General features: G+C 38.2%; 1 protein-coding gene across 7 annotated transcripts in view; it reads left to right on the forward strand.

The window, feature by feature from the left end:
- Positions 1-17,783, forward strand: part of Etv1 (ETS variant transcription factor 1) — a 90,303-nt gene that overhangs the window by 56,918 nt on the left and 15,602 nt on the right. For all 7 annotated transcript variants that reach the window (XM_085830310.1, XM_085830309.1, XM_085830311.1 and 4 more), the window contains one exon: positions 1,862-2,109. In XM_085830310.1, the coding sequence (XP_085686436.1) occupies positions 1,862-2,109 (248 nt within the window). The remainder of the gene's footprint in view (positions 1-1,861; positions 2,110-17,783) is intronic.

Raw genomic sequence — 17,783 nt, forward strand, 5'->3', positions numbered from 1 at the left:
TTCCCCAGATAGCTCCCTCCAGCCCAGGCACCCCACCTCACTCTGGGAACTGTTTACAGCCAGCTGGCCTGCATTCTGCTTCCTCTCCTCAGCCTCAGCGCACACCTCAGGCCAGCCCTTTGGCACGTCTTCGTGAACCCACTGTGCAAGAGACCGGTCTATTTTCTTCAGCCGTGCTCCCAGTGCATATACCGACTCTCCTAACCCACCAGTCCACCTCCCTACTGTCCTACAGCCTTTTCCTCATTTTCTCTTTGACCAATGGTCAGTGGCTCACCAAATGACACCCAAGCCATGCGTTCTCCCGGGATTCATGTCCCTGATACATACATGGCCTCTCACAAGAACATACAAGTACAAATCACATTGACTCGTAAAAAGCAAATAGCTTTGCTTCCTTACAATGCTTCCAGTGCACGCGATATTAGCTTCCTTTTAAGGCTTCAGAAAGGAGCCAGCTTCTTATTTTATCTCCAAGTTACCATTTTCTGATTCACTCCTTGACAGTTCTTAATGATAATTTCTGTTTCTTTTTTTGGCTAATGAAATAAGCAAGAGAAGGGAAATGCATGCAGTGCCAGCCAGCCCCGCAGTGGGTTTCACAATATCTGGGTTTCTAAGTTTATTTTGTGCAGGTGTAAGTGGAATTGCCATGTTTCTCATGGTAGCCGGTATACCTAGCGTTAAGCCCTGGCAGGGAGTAGGCTTCCGAATGCTAAAGCAATTGCTCTGCCATTCTTTGGCTTTTGCCTTATTTTTCATTTAACATTACTGAAATTAAATGCTAACTTTCAAAATTAAAGTCTCCGGGACGCTTTTAGTGGGGAGGGTTAATAGGCTAATATTTGCTCATGGATATGTTTTAGAGGTTATTTTTTAAGCACTCCTGGGGCATTTTTAGAGTACTTTTAAATCTTTAATCAGTCCACATCTTTGTGGTGGGTCAATGATATTATGGATGAGATGTACAGAACAGAACCATTATATGTTCAGCCAGTCTTTACCAAGAAGGAAGGAGCATGGGACTCAATTGCAGCTCTCTGCCTAGGCCTTAGAACTTCCTCATGCCCTCATCAGCCTGGCTTACCCCAAACCTGTATGTCTTGGGTGGCCAGCTGTGTATGTGTGCTTATTTTTAAATCGGCTCCACAGTTTGGAGGTCATAGGATCCAGAATGTGCTGTAATGTTGTTTGACAGGACAGAGAGAGACTTTTTAAAACAAAAGAGCCATCGTAATGCCAAGATTTATTTCTTACAAGAATGCATTGTTAATTTGGACATGGCTGAAGAATTTAAAGGCCTGCTGATGTGCGAAGAGATTCAGTTCTCCTGTGCTTCCTGAATTTCTGAGGGTTAAGAAAGGCAAGCCAATAAGTAGGTTTTTGTTTGGAGGCTCTTTTGTTTGGCTGTTCATTAGTTTGGTGACAGAATTTAAAGAGAGAGAGAACGCCATTGGAAATCTCATTCTGTCCCCCCCTCCTTTTTCTTACCTTTCATTATTTGAGAACCCTTTCTTCTAGAAGTTATGTAAATGATCCAATTAGCTTAAAATTGGTCATTTTAGCTGTCAGAGTTCATATTGATTCCAAACAGTTGGTTGTTCTCCAGCTACTGGCAGTACACCTTTAATTGCATGATACTCTGAATTGTTTGCAATGGATGGGTTAAAAGGGGAGCACACGTCATCGTGTGAGTTAAAACAAATCATAGCACTACTCTTCTAAGAAAGAGAAATCTGAGGCTCACTAAAGCTGTTCACATTGAGACGTTTAAAGTGCTCACTAGCAGCTAGGAATTATGTAAGTCCTCTAAAGACAACTTTGTGTTACCATTTCATCTGAAACACGCTCTCTTCTCCAGATTTCGCCGCCAGCTTTCTGAACCCTGTAATTCTTTTCCTCCTTTGCCGACAATGCCAAGGGAAGGGCGTCCTATGTACCAACGCCAGATGTCTGAGCCAAACATCCCCTTCCCACCACAAGGCTTTAAGCAGGAGTACCACGACCCAGTCTATGAACATACCACCATGGTTGGCGGTGCAGCCAGCCAAAGCTTCCCCCCTCCTTTGATGATCAAACAGGAACCCAGAGATTTTGCATATGACTCAGGTATGCCCATCCTCTTATGGAATTACATGTAAACCATCTTTTCACCTCCCTTGTTGATTTGATTATGGTTGTTAGACTGGGTGCCATCTGACCATTAATTTGTAAGTAGCTATTCTGATTTTATCCTGTATTTGTGACTTTCTACAGTTGAGGGCATAGGTTACCAGAAGAATTTGCCATGAGATGATGTTAAAAAAAAATAGTGTCTAAAAATGAAACTACTTCAAAGACAGTACAATTTATAGAATTGCACTTACTCAACTAAGAGCAGAAATTTATATAATTTTTTCTTGATCTTTTTCTTTTTTCTTTTGTATACTGCTATGGTAATGTTATTTAGAAATAATACTTGCAAAGAAATGGTCTTTTATGGTACGTATTTACACTTGGTAACTTAACACAATCATTGGTGTCAAAAATTCCAGTGGTCCTAAAGTAAGAGTTCTTACATATTAGAAGAGGAACAGGAAAAAAAAAACGCAGAGTTAAGATTCCTTCACTGAATTAAGTTTTGTCTCAGAGAGCTGGAAAATCTACTACATATCATCTGTCAGAGGAAAGAGGTCTTCCTGAAGGTAAAGAAGCTTAAAATTGATTCCAAATGTTACTACCAAGTTTTGCCAACATTTAATTTGGAAACTCAAAACCTTACCTACCTTGTCTCTATTGAGTTTTTCTGTGAAATTGGGACATACGTTTTTTACACTTCTAGGTATTTTCAAAGACGTGTGAAGTAATGGGTAATTTTTGTAAGGAGGGCACCACCCACCTGTAAAGTTTTATTACTAACATTGTAGCTAGGTCCATAGCTGGTTTTAGATGTGGAGATACTTGGGAGTAGTCCAATTTTCTTCCATCTGGATGTAAGTGAATGGACATCCTTTATGAAAGACCTATTGTAATAACTGCTGAGTTCTGCTTAGGGGACAGAAAGCTGCTTCCAGGTTTTATTGAATAAAACAATCTGTTTTATTGTGAAGGTCTCTTAGAGTTCAGCACAGGGGTCTCTGTGATTTAAAGGCTCTCCCTCAGTCGCCATCCTCACAGGATAGGAAGGGGGGAAAGGACTAAGGGCGTTGGTGACTCTAAAGCATACTTGAAAAAGCACGAAAACAGAGTAATTTCTCAGCAGCCCTGAATTTCCTGTCCAACTGACGTTCCTGGGCTTGGGGTAGATTCTGCTCAGACATGGTTTCTTGAGGGCAGAACATCTGTTTGTGCCTCCAGCCAGGGCTAGAGGGAAAAGGCAGAAGCAACGATCCTTAAGTTTGTATGTTAGGCCTTGCTAAGTCTTGGGGGAACATTGGGTCAAGGGCTACGAAAACAGGTAAGCCTGTCTCTGCAGAAACACTGGTTCTAACCATTTCTAGGGTTAATTTTTAAGAGGTTTTATTAAAAGCTATATTTGAGCAGGACTTCTGTGTTGTTTGCAAAATATGTTCTCAAAGAATCAAAAAAAAAAAAACCAAAAAACAAATATCTATTTTTTAGGTCCTTTGCAGTTTAGAAAACTAACTGAGGTTGTGCACCTTGGGATCTTTCTTAAAATTCTTCTTAGTGATGTGAGTTTAGAGCCTTTTAATATCTGCCCTTGGGTTTCCATAATTAAGTGTCTAGAAATCCAATGTTTGGTTCCACTGTAGGTAAAAAACACATTTCAGTGTGAATTCCAAATTCTGTTAACTGCTGCCCTGCTTATCTCTAGCTATTGTTAGTTTGCGACAGTAAAGTTTAATTAGCTAATCAACAATTTAAAGAAACCACAGGTGGAAATGATCTAAGTTAGTATAAATAGTCCGTCAGTGAGATTTGTATAATATGTTGCAATTTTTCTATTTTGCTGTTTTTAAATATATACTAGAGGAGTAACATTGAATCTTTTTGTGATTCTCTAATTTATTCCACATGTATCTTCTCATGTGTATATCTCAAACACATGTATGTGTAGCGTGGAATTAAGCATTTATATTTTGTGAGCCAAGCAGGAAGAGATTTAAGATATCCAATCAGGCAAACATTTAAGGGGTGGGTTTGTAAGACGTAGCTGAATCTCTTATGGGTCAAACACAGTGTGGATGTTAGCGTCAGCCACTGTGTGTGTGCCTCAAAAGCTCACCTTTTGCCACCTTTTTAAGGTAATCATCCAGCATGCTATCTGAAAAGTGTAGCTGCCTTCTCTCTTCAAAGTGTACCATGTGTCTTCAACTGGCTTGTAAAATACTACTTAACATTTGAGAGATATTGATTTTATGCTATGCCCTCCATAATTGTATTTTAAAACGGCAAAGTTATACATTACTTTTAAATTCTAATCTCAATTTTGGCTCTAGAATTCAGCTGTATTTGAATAGTTAAATGGCCAAGGTTGAACTTTTGGGTGTGATTTATAAGGAAGAGCTTTGCGATATGATTTAGAAGAGAATCATTCATTAATCTGTGGATGTCAAAATACATCTTGCTGCTATGCAATTGGTCCTTTGTATGTATCACATACTGTGACCAACAAGGATGATCTCTGGGTATTTTGTTTGTCATTATCTCATTCATCTTTCCTGAGAGCACATTAAATAACCTTTTAGGAACTCTAATGTATTTATCATTGAATCACCACTCTCTTTTTCTTATTGGTTTTGAACCTTTAAGACATTCTTTATGTGCGATTTTTAAACAATATTAAAAAAATGTGTTTTCTGTGTGAGTTGATCTAGAATCTGTGATCTAAAGTTATCGCTTCAGAGGGATTCTGGGATACTTTATTGCTTAATTCAATGTACTATAAATGTTGTGACAATAAAAGATGTCTTCAAAGAGAAAAGACAGCATGATTGTGCTCTAATAAAACCTGACATTAATTATGACATGGGAAATGGTAGGTCTATTAGTTATAATTATAATTACAGGAACGCAATTTTAACTGCCGAATATTTAAGATAAAAAATTCAAAATATTATGTTATTAGAGTAGAAATCTTTATTCAAGGAAGGAAAGAGGGGGGAAAAGTTGGATCAGACGGAGAAGAGAAAAGAACTAGATATTCAAGGAGCTAATTTATTAGGCCATACAGTGTGGAATAGTTACATCATGGCACCATGGTGGAAAGTTAAGGCAGTACGTCTACTCTGTTGATTTGTTTCTCTTCATTAGCCAGACAGTGCTGTGTGAAGCACCACACAGGTTCTTAGTTGTTGATTAGTTGCCTTCTAAAATTAAATGTATATACAGCGCTCTTTGGACAAGAAACCATACAGAGTCAGGATGTGTGGAATGCTTCGTGTAGAATGTATAACAGAGTTCCTCTGTGCAGCCTTCCACTTTCATAAACGTGTTTGTCCATTGTTCTAACTATCTATGTCAGGTTAGAATGTCAGTGAGGTAGGGAGTTTATTATTCATCTTACCTTTCTGCCTTTGAGACCGTCTTGCTATGTAAACCACAGTTGGCCTGAGTCTCACAGTATTGACCAAGGTAGCCGTGAATTTGTCACAAGTCATCCTCCTCAGCCTCTGCAGTGCTATCTCTCTCTCTCTCTCTCTCTATCTATCTATCTATCTATACCTATCTATCATATTATCTATCTACCTCCATAAGCTTATTGCTAAGTTCATGGTTTTCATTGTATTTGTTCAGAACAAAGGGGAGTGTGTTACAGATTTTTGCATTTTAAGTGAGGGAAATATTTACCTTAATCTGGATGAAGGGCTTCTATATGGCTGAAGACTAGCTGAGATCCATGGGCTAGAAAAGCACCTCCTGTTTTCAGATTTAGAGGCTATGTTTCCCTAGTTTAGGAAATCACCCGGGCGAGGGGTCAAACTCTACTCACGTTTTAGATGCTCACTGCTTGAAGGTAGCAAATTATAAGACCTTAAATCCCATAAAAGGTTAAGTTTTAAGATTAAGTTTTACTATCATATCTTTTCTCTTACTTTTTTTTCTAACAAATTTATCGCCAATTTTCTTTTTCCCTTTTGAGATGGGGCCTCACTATGCAGTCCTACCTTATTTGGGATTCACTACGTGAATTTGATGAATTCACAGATATCTGCCTCCAGAATGCTGGGATTAAAGGCAAGTGTCACCTTGCCTAGCATCTCAAACATCTTTAAGAATTAAGAATATCAGGGCTGGAAAGATGGCTCGTCTGTTGAGAGTGTCCATTGCTCCTGCAAAGGATATGGATTTGCTTCCTAGCCTCTATACTACAGTTCACAATTGCCTGTAACTCCAGTTCTAGGGGATCCAAAGTTGTTTTCTGACCTCCATTGACATCAGATACACTGATGGTGAACATACATATGTGTAGGCAAATTCTCATACACATAAAATAAAAACAAATAAGTCTTGAAAAAAAAAACCATGAGTTTATCAAAATTTACCACCTCTTTGTAAAGTGCTTCTGTCAAAGGCTCAATAATAATTAGAAGAAAGACAAGCAAATGAATAGCCCACTAGCTACAAGTCCTTTGTATGCAACTTGATTTTATCTGAGCCCTCTTACCAGACTTCAATCTTTCATTTTAATATCCTGGTATGCAGAACCTACAGTTGATCTGGAACAGAAGACTTGAGACTTCTGTCAGCTGTGTTCATTTTCATACGAGCCAGCGTGTGGGGTTCTGCAGTGTCTGAAACAGGTGTCAGGAAGCCCTTGGAGGACTAGCATGTCCCTCTTTTGATTCACTGCAAACCCATCCATTCTTCACCTCAGCAACTTCTCTCATGTCCCCCAAATATGGTTGTATCAACTTGTTTTCTGTCATTAGCTAGTAAAAATATGACCTGTAGGCAGAGAGGTGGGAAAAGAATTGAAGTATATGTTTACTATTCTCATGGGCCTTGGCAGACACTTCAACAAAGAGTTGTGAACCCTCTTCACATTAAGAAATGGGGCTAGGAGAGGGTGCTTATGTCCCGAGTACTGTTCTGTGTTTTGTTGTGTTGGTGACTTGTCATCCTAAACATTTAGATGGACAGCAGTGAAGTGCGCCTTAACTCTGTGAGTATAACTTGGGCTTCCACCTGAAAGGTTAAGAGCATGATTTTAAATTGAAGCTTATATGGCCAAAAAAAAAAAAAAAAAAAATCATAGGGTAAGGCACTAAGAACAGTGTGGCTATTTGTGTCTTAATAGACTCAGGGTGGCCTTTATGTGTTTGGAGATAGTTTGTCAGCAACCTAATCCATTGACTAAACTTGTAAAACACTAAAGAAAAAAATAATAAAATTAAGAAGGTTAGAACTACACTTAGTGTGTCTTCAGAGTATGAATAACCTCATTGTTACTTTGCCCTTTAACAATATCCCAGAACTCTGTCATCAGTGACAGCAAGCCTAACACAAACACCTGGAGAGGAGGAAGAATTTATTTATTTTGGATCAGGCTTTCAGAGATGTCAGTCCATAGTCCTTGGCAGTGTTGATTCTTGGTGTAGGGTGAAACACAACATCACTGGAGTGGGAATGTGTAAGAGAGGCTAGGCTGCTCATGGCCCACAATCTCCACAAAGAGATGGGAAGGGGGTGGCTGGAGACCAGATATAATCTTAAAAGTTTCTCCTGGGAGACCGAGATGTAACTGAGACTTCCTCCAATTCCTACTTTCTACCACCTCCCAAATAGCACTCACAGCAGGAGACCAATTCTTCATTACTGGAGCCCATTAGGGCAACATGTGTGCTCCAACCATAACATACACACTTTTGCTTACAGAAAGAGAAGTATATACTTATACTATTGGAAATTCAGCAATTTTTTTTTTTACTGAAGGAACCATTTTAGTCATTTTTTAAAAATCAAATCAGAATTGGGGTTTTATTTAGAGAGTTCAGTGACCAAACAGGCACGGTGTGTTTTTGTGCCATGAGAGTCAATGCATCCTTTCTAATGTACACCTTCCCTGATCAGCTACACAATTATTGCTGTTCATTTCCTATAGAATGGAACACCTAAAATAGGAAGAAGCACAATATCTAGAACTTTTTGTCTCTTTAAAAAAAATTAGGGAGGTTCCTTCACGAATGATGAAAATATACTTCTCAACACATTTAGAAAGAAAATATAAGACAAAAAACGTGCTTAATACGCTTAATTTATAGAGCAGTATACCTTAATAGTAACACAGTGTTATAGCTTGCATATCTTTGTGCTCATGTGACTGACAAGGAAATGAAGTTCATCACAGCCACTGGTCAGCATCACAGAACCCAACCATTTATCTCCAACCCTGAATGTGAGCCCAATTCAAAATGTGAATTATAGCTCCTACAGAGAGCATAATGCTCTTGTGCCTCATGAAGTTAACCTTAGAAGGTTGTTCACATTTCAGTTTAAGTACTGGAGCCAAATCACAAATCAACTTGGATATATCAATCTCCCAATAGCTGTTAGGCTACATTTCATAAACTGTTTTGTGTTTTAAATGTATTGACTCATGGAGGTTATGCTGTACATTAAATTCTTAAAAATATGAAATAATGTTGGGTCTGGTGGCACAGTACCTAGAGGCAAAGGCAAGCAGAAGAGAGTTTGAGGCCAGTTGGGTCTACAAAGAGAGCCTCCGGCCAACAGGGTTACAGAGTGAGAACATGTCTTTAAAACAAACAAACAAAAACCCAACTTAAAAAAAAAAAGACTTAAAATGGTGTATACTTATTCATTAATAATGTCCCATACCGAGGGTTATCTTCATCCCATGTAGCTTCTTCAATTATAATCTTGAGCCTCTAAGATAAGACTGCAGTCTTGTTTTCTGTCACTTGGTTTGCCTGATATCAGAGGCTGTTAGTTAAATACTGAACTGTCTCAATGCTATAGTAAGAAGGGATTTAACACAGACTGTCCTGATTCTGGCTGCCTCTGCCCTCTCCAGTCATGACAAAGCTTCCCTAGTGATTTACTCCGGTGTGAACACAGGGCCTGTTGATTACAAATACGTTCCTATGCAGGTTCAAGTAACCAAGAGACAGATTGCTTTCTTTCCTCGTCCAGATGGCTGGCAATACCCATGTCACAGTGCTTAGGTTAGAACTGGACCTTTTCAATTCATCTTCAAGATTGCTTAGAGTAGATCATTTTGGACATTTCTATTTTTGGTCATTTCCAGTGCAACACTGATTATGGTTCTATAAACTCTGGATTTTTGTACCTGAGATGTGACATTCCCAAAGGCTCAGCTCTGCTCTTTATAAAGCTTCATTATTCAAGGCCACATTCCTTTCAGCTTTCCTTTCGCTCTTTCCCAACTTTTAATATTGTTGCTGAAAGAAATGGATTGGGAATGTTAAAGAAGGAACTATTGTATTTTTTTCTTTTTTGGAAGATGTTAACTTTCTATTTGTTGCTCTAGCCTCCAATGATAGTTTTCTTTTACTCAACCAGGGGTTTGTCAACAAGTAGGATGATGTTTCAGGTGCTTCCATTGTGAAAAGTGACAGTGGTCTTTACCTAATTGATCTCATTATTATAATAGTTGTCACGGATTAGCCTCACAGTTTGACTTAGCTTTTAATGGCCCAATGTGGGTTGTGTGGCTTTTTCTCATTTGATTCTGGTTAAAGTAGTAACTCTCCCAAACCACGATCCTGGTCTATGCTCTCAGTTTTTCTAAGAAATGCTTCAATATACTCTAAATCTACAGTTACTGTAAGTGGCCTTGGCGAGTGATTTGATTTGAGAATTGAGACTACAGTCTGGATTTACTCTTCATGCATTAACACAGGTCAAATGGACAGGGACTGCATTTTAAGTCAGTAATGGAAGGCTGAAGGCTGTCTTAAACCAATCATATCAGTTTTACCCATGACTGATTGATCCCTAGGGGCAGAGCCTTGTAAGCATTTCTTTTCCATGAATGGACTCCATAGAGCCTGGAGTTTCATTCATAAAATGGAGACTGAAAGGAAACACACACACACATGCACAAAGCCTGGCTCTCTGGAATGTCATTTATAAAGAGCTGGAGGGTGTAGTGTTCCATCAGCTGCTGCTTTTGCCAGTTGACTGGAAGTAATGATTAATGTTCACTGGTCCTGCTTGTGTGTAACCTGACACCATTTATGGCCTTCCAGAGTTCCTAATGTATGGTGAATGGGAAGACAACATTCTCAAATCAGAAACATAAACAGGAACTGGTGGGTCTGAATTCCATTCAAATATGTCATCTCAGCCCCACTGTGTTTGTCTAACTTGGATTTTACAGGCAGGAAAGGGGGAAGGGAGGGATGACATGCTCCTTAGCTGGGCTAGTTTGGAAAGGGGAACTTGACAGGGTGGAGTACACTTTTGTAGTGTGTAATTTATGCTTTCTTTTCAAACAGAACAACCAGGACACTTAGGCTTACGTTGCTTACCACCAGTGGCTGAAATGAACATCAACTGTTTTTATAAGAGGAGCTGAGATTTGAAATTAAATGAAACAGTTTAAAGACCACTGGGTTTGAATGTATGTGTTTAGTGAATGTGAACAAAAGAGCCAAAAGATTACCTTCTTTTCAAAATGGTGTGTGTGTGTGTGTGTGTGTGCGTAAAATGCCCACACCTGTGCGTTCCTGTGTCTGTGTGCACTCATTTGAGTGTAGGCTTTTGGATTTTAAATATTCTTATGAAATGTTTTGGACCTCAATTATTTCCATACTCAAATGATTTAGCTAGGTAAGTGGTGGAATGGGTTTCATAACTTGAAATAAGTTTTTTTTTTAAATTGTATTGGGTTAAAGAGATAGTTATTGTTTTCATTGTGTTTTTATTTAATTGCTGTTAATAGTTGTTGGTAACTTTCTTAAGGACAGATAATCCAAATGAATGGGAAAATACTCAAAAAAAACAAAATAAAGTTGCCAAATGAGCAGTGCTAGGGTTGTGATTATTTAATAGATCTCTAAGTTGATTTTCACTCCTCTTTCTGTGTGAGCCTTAAGAACTTATTGCTGTATTAATGTGATCTGCTTTTTAGTTATGTTCAGCATTAATTGTAAAATCATTCAGTTGGTGTGACATTTGAAAACACCAACTCCTGGGCCTGATATCTGTTGACCATTTGTATCATATGGAGCAAGCTTTGCAATTTCTTTTGCCTCCCAATTTACTTATTTGCAAAGGGGCCCTAGTGTATTTGTAGAGATGAAATATTGTCATGTTTAAGCAGTGCCTAACATAGTGTCCAGCATAGATTAGCAGACCTGGCACCAATGAAGGATACTCAGTGGGATGATTTTTATCATGATTTCTGTAGATTTCTTCAAAGTCCATCAACAAAGTGCCATAAACTCATACCTCAGGCTAGAGGATAACATGAAGTATAAGAGATATTCTACTAAAGCCATCATATATGAATCCAGTATGCTGTGTCTGACCTAGTTCAAGCTAAAATCTGTTACTTGTTCCATTTTTATTAGAAGCAAGCAGAACAAATTATCCCAATATGGTAGGAATCCCAGGAAAGATGAAACCAAGAGGAAAGACTCTACCTCCCATACTCTCCTTTCAAATCATCCAGCGTCCAATGGGAAACAAATCAGGACCAACTGGGTACTCAGTATCAAATTCTTCATTGCAGACTATTGTTGTGAATCCTTGAGTCAGACAATGGCCTTGGTTCTCATATTTACTTTTAACTGCCAAACTATGTGTTAACTGCCACACTACGGCATTATTGAGTAAATACCCAAAATCACAATACTGCTCCTGTCTTCTGATACTTTAACCTTATTTTTGACTATCTTAATAAAATCACAACCCTGTAAAACTTGCAAAATTCTGGGTTTAGAATGTTCATAAGCTGTTTAGACCTGCTTATGTTTTGTATGTGATACTATTCAAAAATAGCTCAGAAGCTTATGAGAAATATTTGTAGTTTCAGAGGGAAAGTCATATGCCACTGTGTGCCACTACGCTGCCATTGTGTCTCAGAAACATTGAATTCTCTTCATTGCAATGCTCCTTCCTCTGTCCTTGGTTTTGCCAAGAGTATGGTGGTTAGGAATGTTTATAGTTCCCTGCCTCATTTTAGAGAAGAGTCTGTCAGTGTTGACTTAGTTTATTTGCCTTCATAGTTTGCTGAAATAAAGTTATCCTAAGCGTGAATGAAGCAATACTGAACTTATCACTTCCTTCTTAAAACTTAAGCCATATCTTTCTTTTCTTCCAGTACTTTCTTTTGTAAGATGCATTTATTTTATTTTATGTTTATGAGTGTTTTACTTTCATAAATGCCTGTGTACCACGTGTCTGCCTTATAGTCAGGTAGGTCAAGAAAGGGGATCAGATACCCTGACATTGGAATTACGGATAGTTGTGAGCCACCAAGTGCATGCTGAGAATAGAACTTAAGTTGTCTGCATGAATAAAATAATTTCCGAAATCACTGCCTTTGACACAACTCTCCAGCCCTTCTGCCACCTCTTTAGTCTGTCCTGCTTAGACCTTTGAGACTGAAAACCAGGAGGTGCATAAAACTTCATTCTTCAGTTCCTTGTTTGTCTTCTTTCTCATGCGAGTCTAGACATACTTCTGCTGGAACTTATTTTAGACTTAATAACTTGCAGATTTCTTCAATATAGAATACATTATTGGTGCAAAAACATCTTTTTCATGACTATGACTTTTAGGAAACTCTAACATGTAGTTTTCTTGACTAACTATATCAAGTTCATTCATGCACTGAATGCAAAAGCAGAGTTAAAGGGTAACATGAGTGCTTCTGTATTTGCATTTATACCTATCATTATGAAGCTTGTGTTACTTATGCCCTGGACATCCTTTGATTTTTTTCAACCTAATATGTGATATTAATAGAAAGTTGGAAGAAAGAAGCCCAAACCAGGGAAGAAACAGTTAAAGAACTGAAGGAGATGAAAACATTGAAGAATAAAGTTTTAATTGGTGTCATAAGTTGTTAATATAGCTCATGTCACGATATTTTTCTCTTTAGTGCTTGGACTTGAACCAAATACTTCCTGCATGCCAGGCAAGCACTCTACTATGTATCTATCATATAGATCCTCAGCTACCTCAGGACTTAATAGAGATATTTTCAGAAATTTGTTGATTAATAATACTAACAAAGAATGGTTAAATCTTCCAGGTTTGCATTGATGAGGACGGACGGACGGACACACATACACACACACACACACTCACACACAAACACATCTTAAAAAGTATATAATACTTCAAATGCATAGAATACATCATTTTGGCTCTGTATATTTATCATTTTAAAATTTCTCCCATTATGGGTGTGACCCCAGGACTAGGCAGGGTCAGTTAACAGGACAGGATATGACCCTATTTTAAAAGTGAATAAACGAATAGTTTCATGCCGCCTTTGCTTAGTCATTTCACCCCTACAAGGAGTTAAAATGTACAGTCAGGCAATTTTTGCATCCTAATTTAAATGAAAGCAAAGGCACAGTCTTGCGCTACTCCTCCTTTAGTGGGGTTTGTCTTTTACCTTAAGACATTGGAAAGCTTAATTAAGTTGTGCGTTGATTATTACTGCAGGAGCCTAAGCAGGAGCATCAAATGAAGGAAACTGCTTTTCCTACCTCCTTGTTCAGTTTGCTATATGAGCTAATCCCACTTTTACTCACTATTTGAAAGCAAAGCAGTTTCAGCCACCACTAAAAATGCCCTAGATGAGCATGACAAATCTTTCCTGTCTGAGCCTGGTGTACCTTTTGGAGGCTTAGACAAATGATAGCCAAAGGGTAATTTTCATTTTGTACAACTGAGCATCAACTATGCAAATCAAAGGAGTGCCTGGCATATGACATGTGCAAATTCAGAGCTGTACTTGGTGGTCAAACCTTTGCTAAAGCTGCCCAGATCCAAACTGTATTTCCCAGTTCAGCTTTACATTGTTAGACAAAGAGGGAGAAGCAGCTCTTTTCAGAGTTTCTTGCACATGTATCCAGAGATGGTATCACTTCAGGTATGATACCTTTCGTAGTGATTCTTCATGAAGCCTAACCCAACAGTGCAGTTTGGAGAGTTAGCATTCTTTGTTCTTGACTCCACCCATACAAGTCGTCCAAGCCTGGAGTTGCCAGCACCACTGTGCTGCTTTGAATTTTTACAGCATATTAGGTCAGCTTTCATCACCACAAGAGCTCATCTGTAACAAATTACAGACGTTGTGATTTCTGTGAGCTGATTTGGTCAACACTAATATCGTGTTTTAGAATGCTTTGATCCACGAGTTTCTTACAGCACTAAAAATCCTTTGTCCTAAATTCAATTTATATAATCCAATTTATAGACTGACTTTTAAACTTTATAGGCCAGTGTTATTTAAGAACAAACGACAAGGGTTAATATTGGGGGAAAATGAATTTCAAAGAGAGATCCTTGAGTATTTAAAACGTCTGATGGAAACTCTGCTCAATCACAAATTTGTGATGCCTGTTCAATCGATGTATTTTTATATACCATAGATTAAGAGATACATTTACAGAGACTATTCCAGAGTAACTTCACGAGTAACCAGCAAATCAACTAGTGAATCATGAGACTTAAGAACAGGAAATTAAGATATTAAAATATGTATTTATATCCTAAATTCTTACTGTCTGTGTATGCTGAGATGAAGTATCACTTCATATCAAGATACATGTACAGTACAAGAAACTAAAAAGAGCTGCTTTCTCCCTTTGCCTAACAATATAAAGCTCTGCTGGACAACACAGTACTGACCTGAGCAGCTTTACCAAAGGGACAGTATTACATACAACTTACTCCATATGCTCCTCTTAAAAACCCTTTGAAAAGTCTCAGTAGCACTCCCATTTTACAGAGAAGAAGGTTGAGGAAAGAGCTGTTTGTTAACCAACCTACACAAAGCTACCCTCCCACGAAATGAGAGACCTCAGACTTGAATGTGCACCTAGTAGGTGACATTGTGGTCCTTGGCAATCGCTGGGTAGTACTTGTCATCTTATAATTATAACCAGAGGATACCAGAGAAGATGGTATAAATGTCCCGCCATCCTAGCATGTTTCCAGAGGCAGTGCTACAGTTGACTGTTACTCTTGCATTGTACTTTCTTCCACAAGTAAAGTGGAAGGCTCTGCCCAGCGGCACTTGCATCCCTGTCACCCATTGTCTACCTTTGAAGTCACCACTTAGCCAGTTTGGTTCTTAGTGGAACGTTTAGCAAAAGTTCAAATGTAATGCCAAATCGCACCAGTTGTACTTTTTTTTTTATTAGATAAGGTAGAAATGAAAGCAGCAGGCAATTTAATTAGCAGTAATTTTTCTGGGCAAGTCATTACTTTGATGAACTTCAGAGCAATGTTTACGGCCCCTAATTAACCATGTTAGTCATTTGATTGAATAATCACTTTGGAAATGTTTCTACAATTTGATTAGAGTCTGACCCACTCTGATAGTCATAAATTAACTGTTATCACTTTAGAATAACATGACTTTAGTTATTCTATGTGAATAAACCTCCTAGCCCTGTCCTTTATTTAAAAAGAAAAAAATAAAAAAACAATCTGTTTTTTTGGGCTATATAAATGGCATTCATTTTAAGGGCAGAGTAGATTTTAAAATGCTAGCCAAGGTCTTGCCTTTAAAATATTAGTTGTTAATTTTATTTGCTCTCATGTAGTAAATGGTAAGAATTGGAAAAGCACACTTTTCTCCATAAATTACCACTCATATCCTTGTAAAAATGTAAATCACACGTTGTTCTTTGGAGAACTGTAATGAAGATCCTGGCCTCAGACCTATTATGTGTTACTGATTTTTAAATAAATTTAGAGTTTAGAAATACCTATTTAAAATATGGAGATGAAGAGCTACAGTTCTCGAAGAACATTACAGTGGAAGAGAAGCAACAGAGACAGCATCTGCTTTCTAGCCGCAGGATTAGACTAGCTGTGCGTAGAGTATCTTTGACGTTCATGTTTGGTTTTCCCAGATTACGCTAATTTTACACCATGTTAGAACATTCTCTGGGTATCCTTCCACCTTGAATTCTGGGTTCCTCGGAAATGTTTGAGTGTTCTCCTAGCCCCCTTTTTTCCCCTCGGGATGGAAAAGTGTATCTTTAGCTACACCAATATGGAATAGACTTCAGCCTCTGTCTTTTCCTCTAGCTTCCTCCAGAGCTGCCAGCTGTTTTTTACAGCCGTACCCCAGGTGTGTAGCCGTCAGAGTATTTTTGTGGCGTGGTGGCATCAGTATAGCGAAAGGCTTGCCTCCGAGCAGCTGTTGCACTGCCTGCAATCATTAACACTGTCCCTTCCCAGGCCCAGCTGTTTTGAGGGACCCTTTGCCTGGCAATAGATCAGAATAACATTAAAAATTAACGTGAAGCTTGGTCATTAGTTTGAAGTTGGGGTAAAGTGGCTTGCTAACTATTCGGTGAATTATCAATACTATCAGGAAGAGAGGCACTTTACCTTCATAGAGTCAGAATTATGTTCTATGTAATAAATTATATGAACCACGTTATAGAAAAATGTGTGTGTGTTTAAGTTTCACACTATCTTCATCGTGTAACCTAGATTTATTATGTACTTTCATTTTATGTATGTATGTATATATGTATGTATGTATGTATGTATGTATGTATGTATGTATTTTTTTGATGCTGGAGATTGTACCTAGGGACTTGTGCATGCTGTGCAAAGGGTTCTACTACGGAGCTACCTGCCCAGCCTCTTACCGCCTCGGCTCTAATTGGTTCTCTTGCTTTTGTTTCTGAAATGGAGTCTCTGTGTAATTCAGACTGGCCTCAACTTCACAATCTTTCTTCCTTAGCCTCCTGAATACTAGGATTATAGGTGGTTACTACCAAATCCATACTTTTTAAAATGTTAGAAGTGTGGCTTACTGGAAAGATCTTTTAGATTAAAACCATATGGGTTAAAATATTTTTAAGGTAAAAATTCCTCATATTTTTGTTGACATTAGAACAAAAAAATTTATCATTTGTCACCAGACTCCCCCCCTAAAAAATACTGACTTTGAAAATGAAAAATTCTAGACCAAGGGGAAAACCAAGGCAAATAATAGATACTGATTAGCCATTGTTACAAGGAGTGTGTAGATAAATAAGTCTGAAGGGACAAAGCTTTTTAAATTCAATCCTTAAGAATGGTGTATTTTAATTACAGAGTGGGAAAGTGGGAGTATTTTTTATTAAATAGTACACTTATGGCACACCTTTAGTTTTTTTTTTTTTTATGTTGCTAAAAAACTACTAAAGCATACAGATGATCTAATTGGCTTGATCTTAAACATAATACATTCAAGGATAGGGCACCTAAACCTTTCTGTTTTGAAGAATTAGTTTTAAGGAAAGTGTTCTAAAATGAAGTACAAAAACCTAGGGATTGGAGCTCAGAAGAAGAGACTCCTAAAATATGGGGAGGCCTTTCTATTGGGGGCTGCCATACATCTGCTTCTGGTTTCAGAATGAATCCCTCCATTTCACTAGGAACTGGAGAGCTGTAGTAGATGCCAGGGACCATCTCTCAACCCTTTATTCTATAGCAATACAAGTAAAGAAAGGTTTGTGGAAATTTATGTAGTTTGTAAGGACTTGATGTTTGATCCATTGTCTCCTGCTCTGTGTTTATTTCATTTTTCTATGTCAAAAGCACTGAACATGGTCAGTTCTGAGTCAGCACCTGAGCCAGGTCCACAGTTAGCCCTTTGCTTTTAC

The sequence above is a fragment of the Mus caroli genome, unplaced genomic scaffold (genome assembly GCF_978045245.1).
Source record: "Mus caroli unplaced genomic scaffold, Mus_caroli_1 scaffold_14, whole genome shotgun sequence".
Classification (NCBI taxonomy): Eukaryota; Metazoa; Chordata; class Mammalia; order Rodentia; family Muridae; genus Mus; species Mus caroli.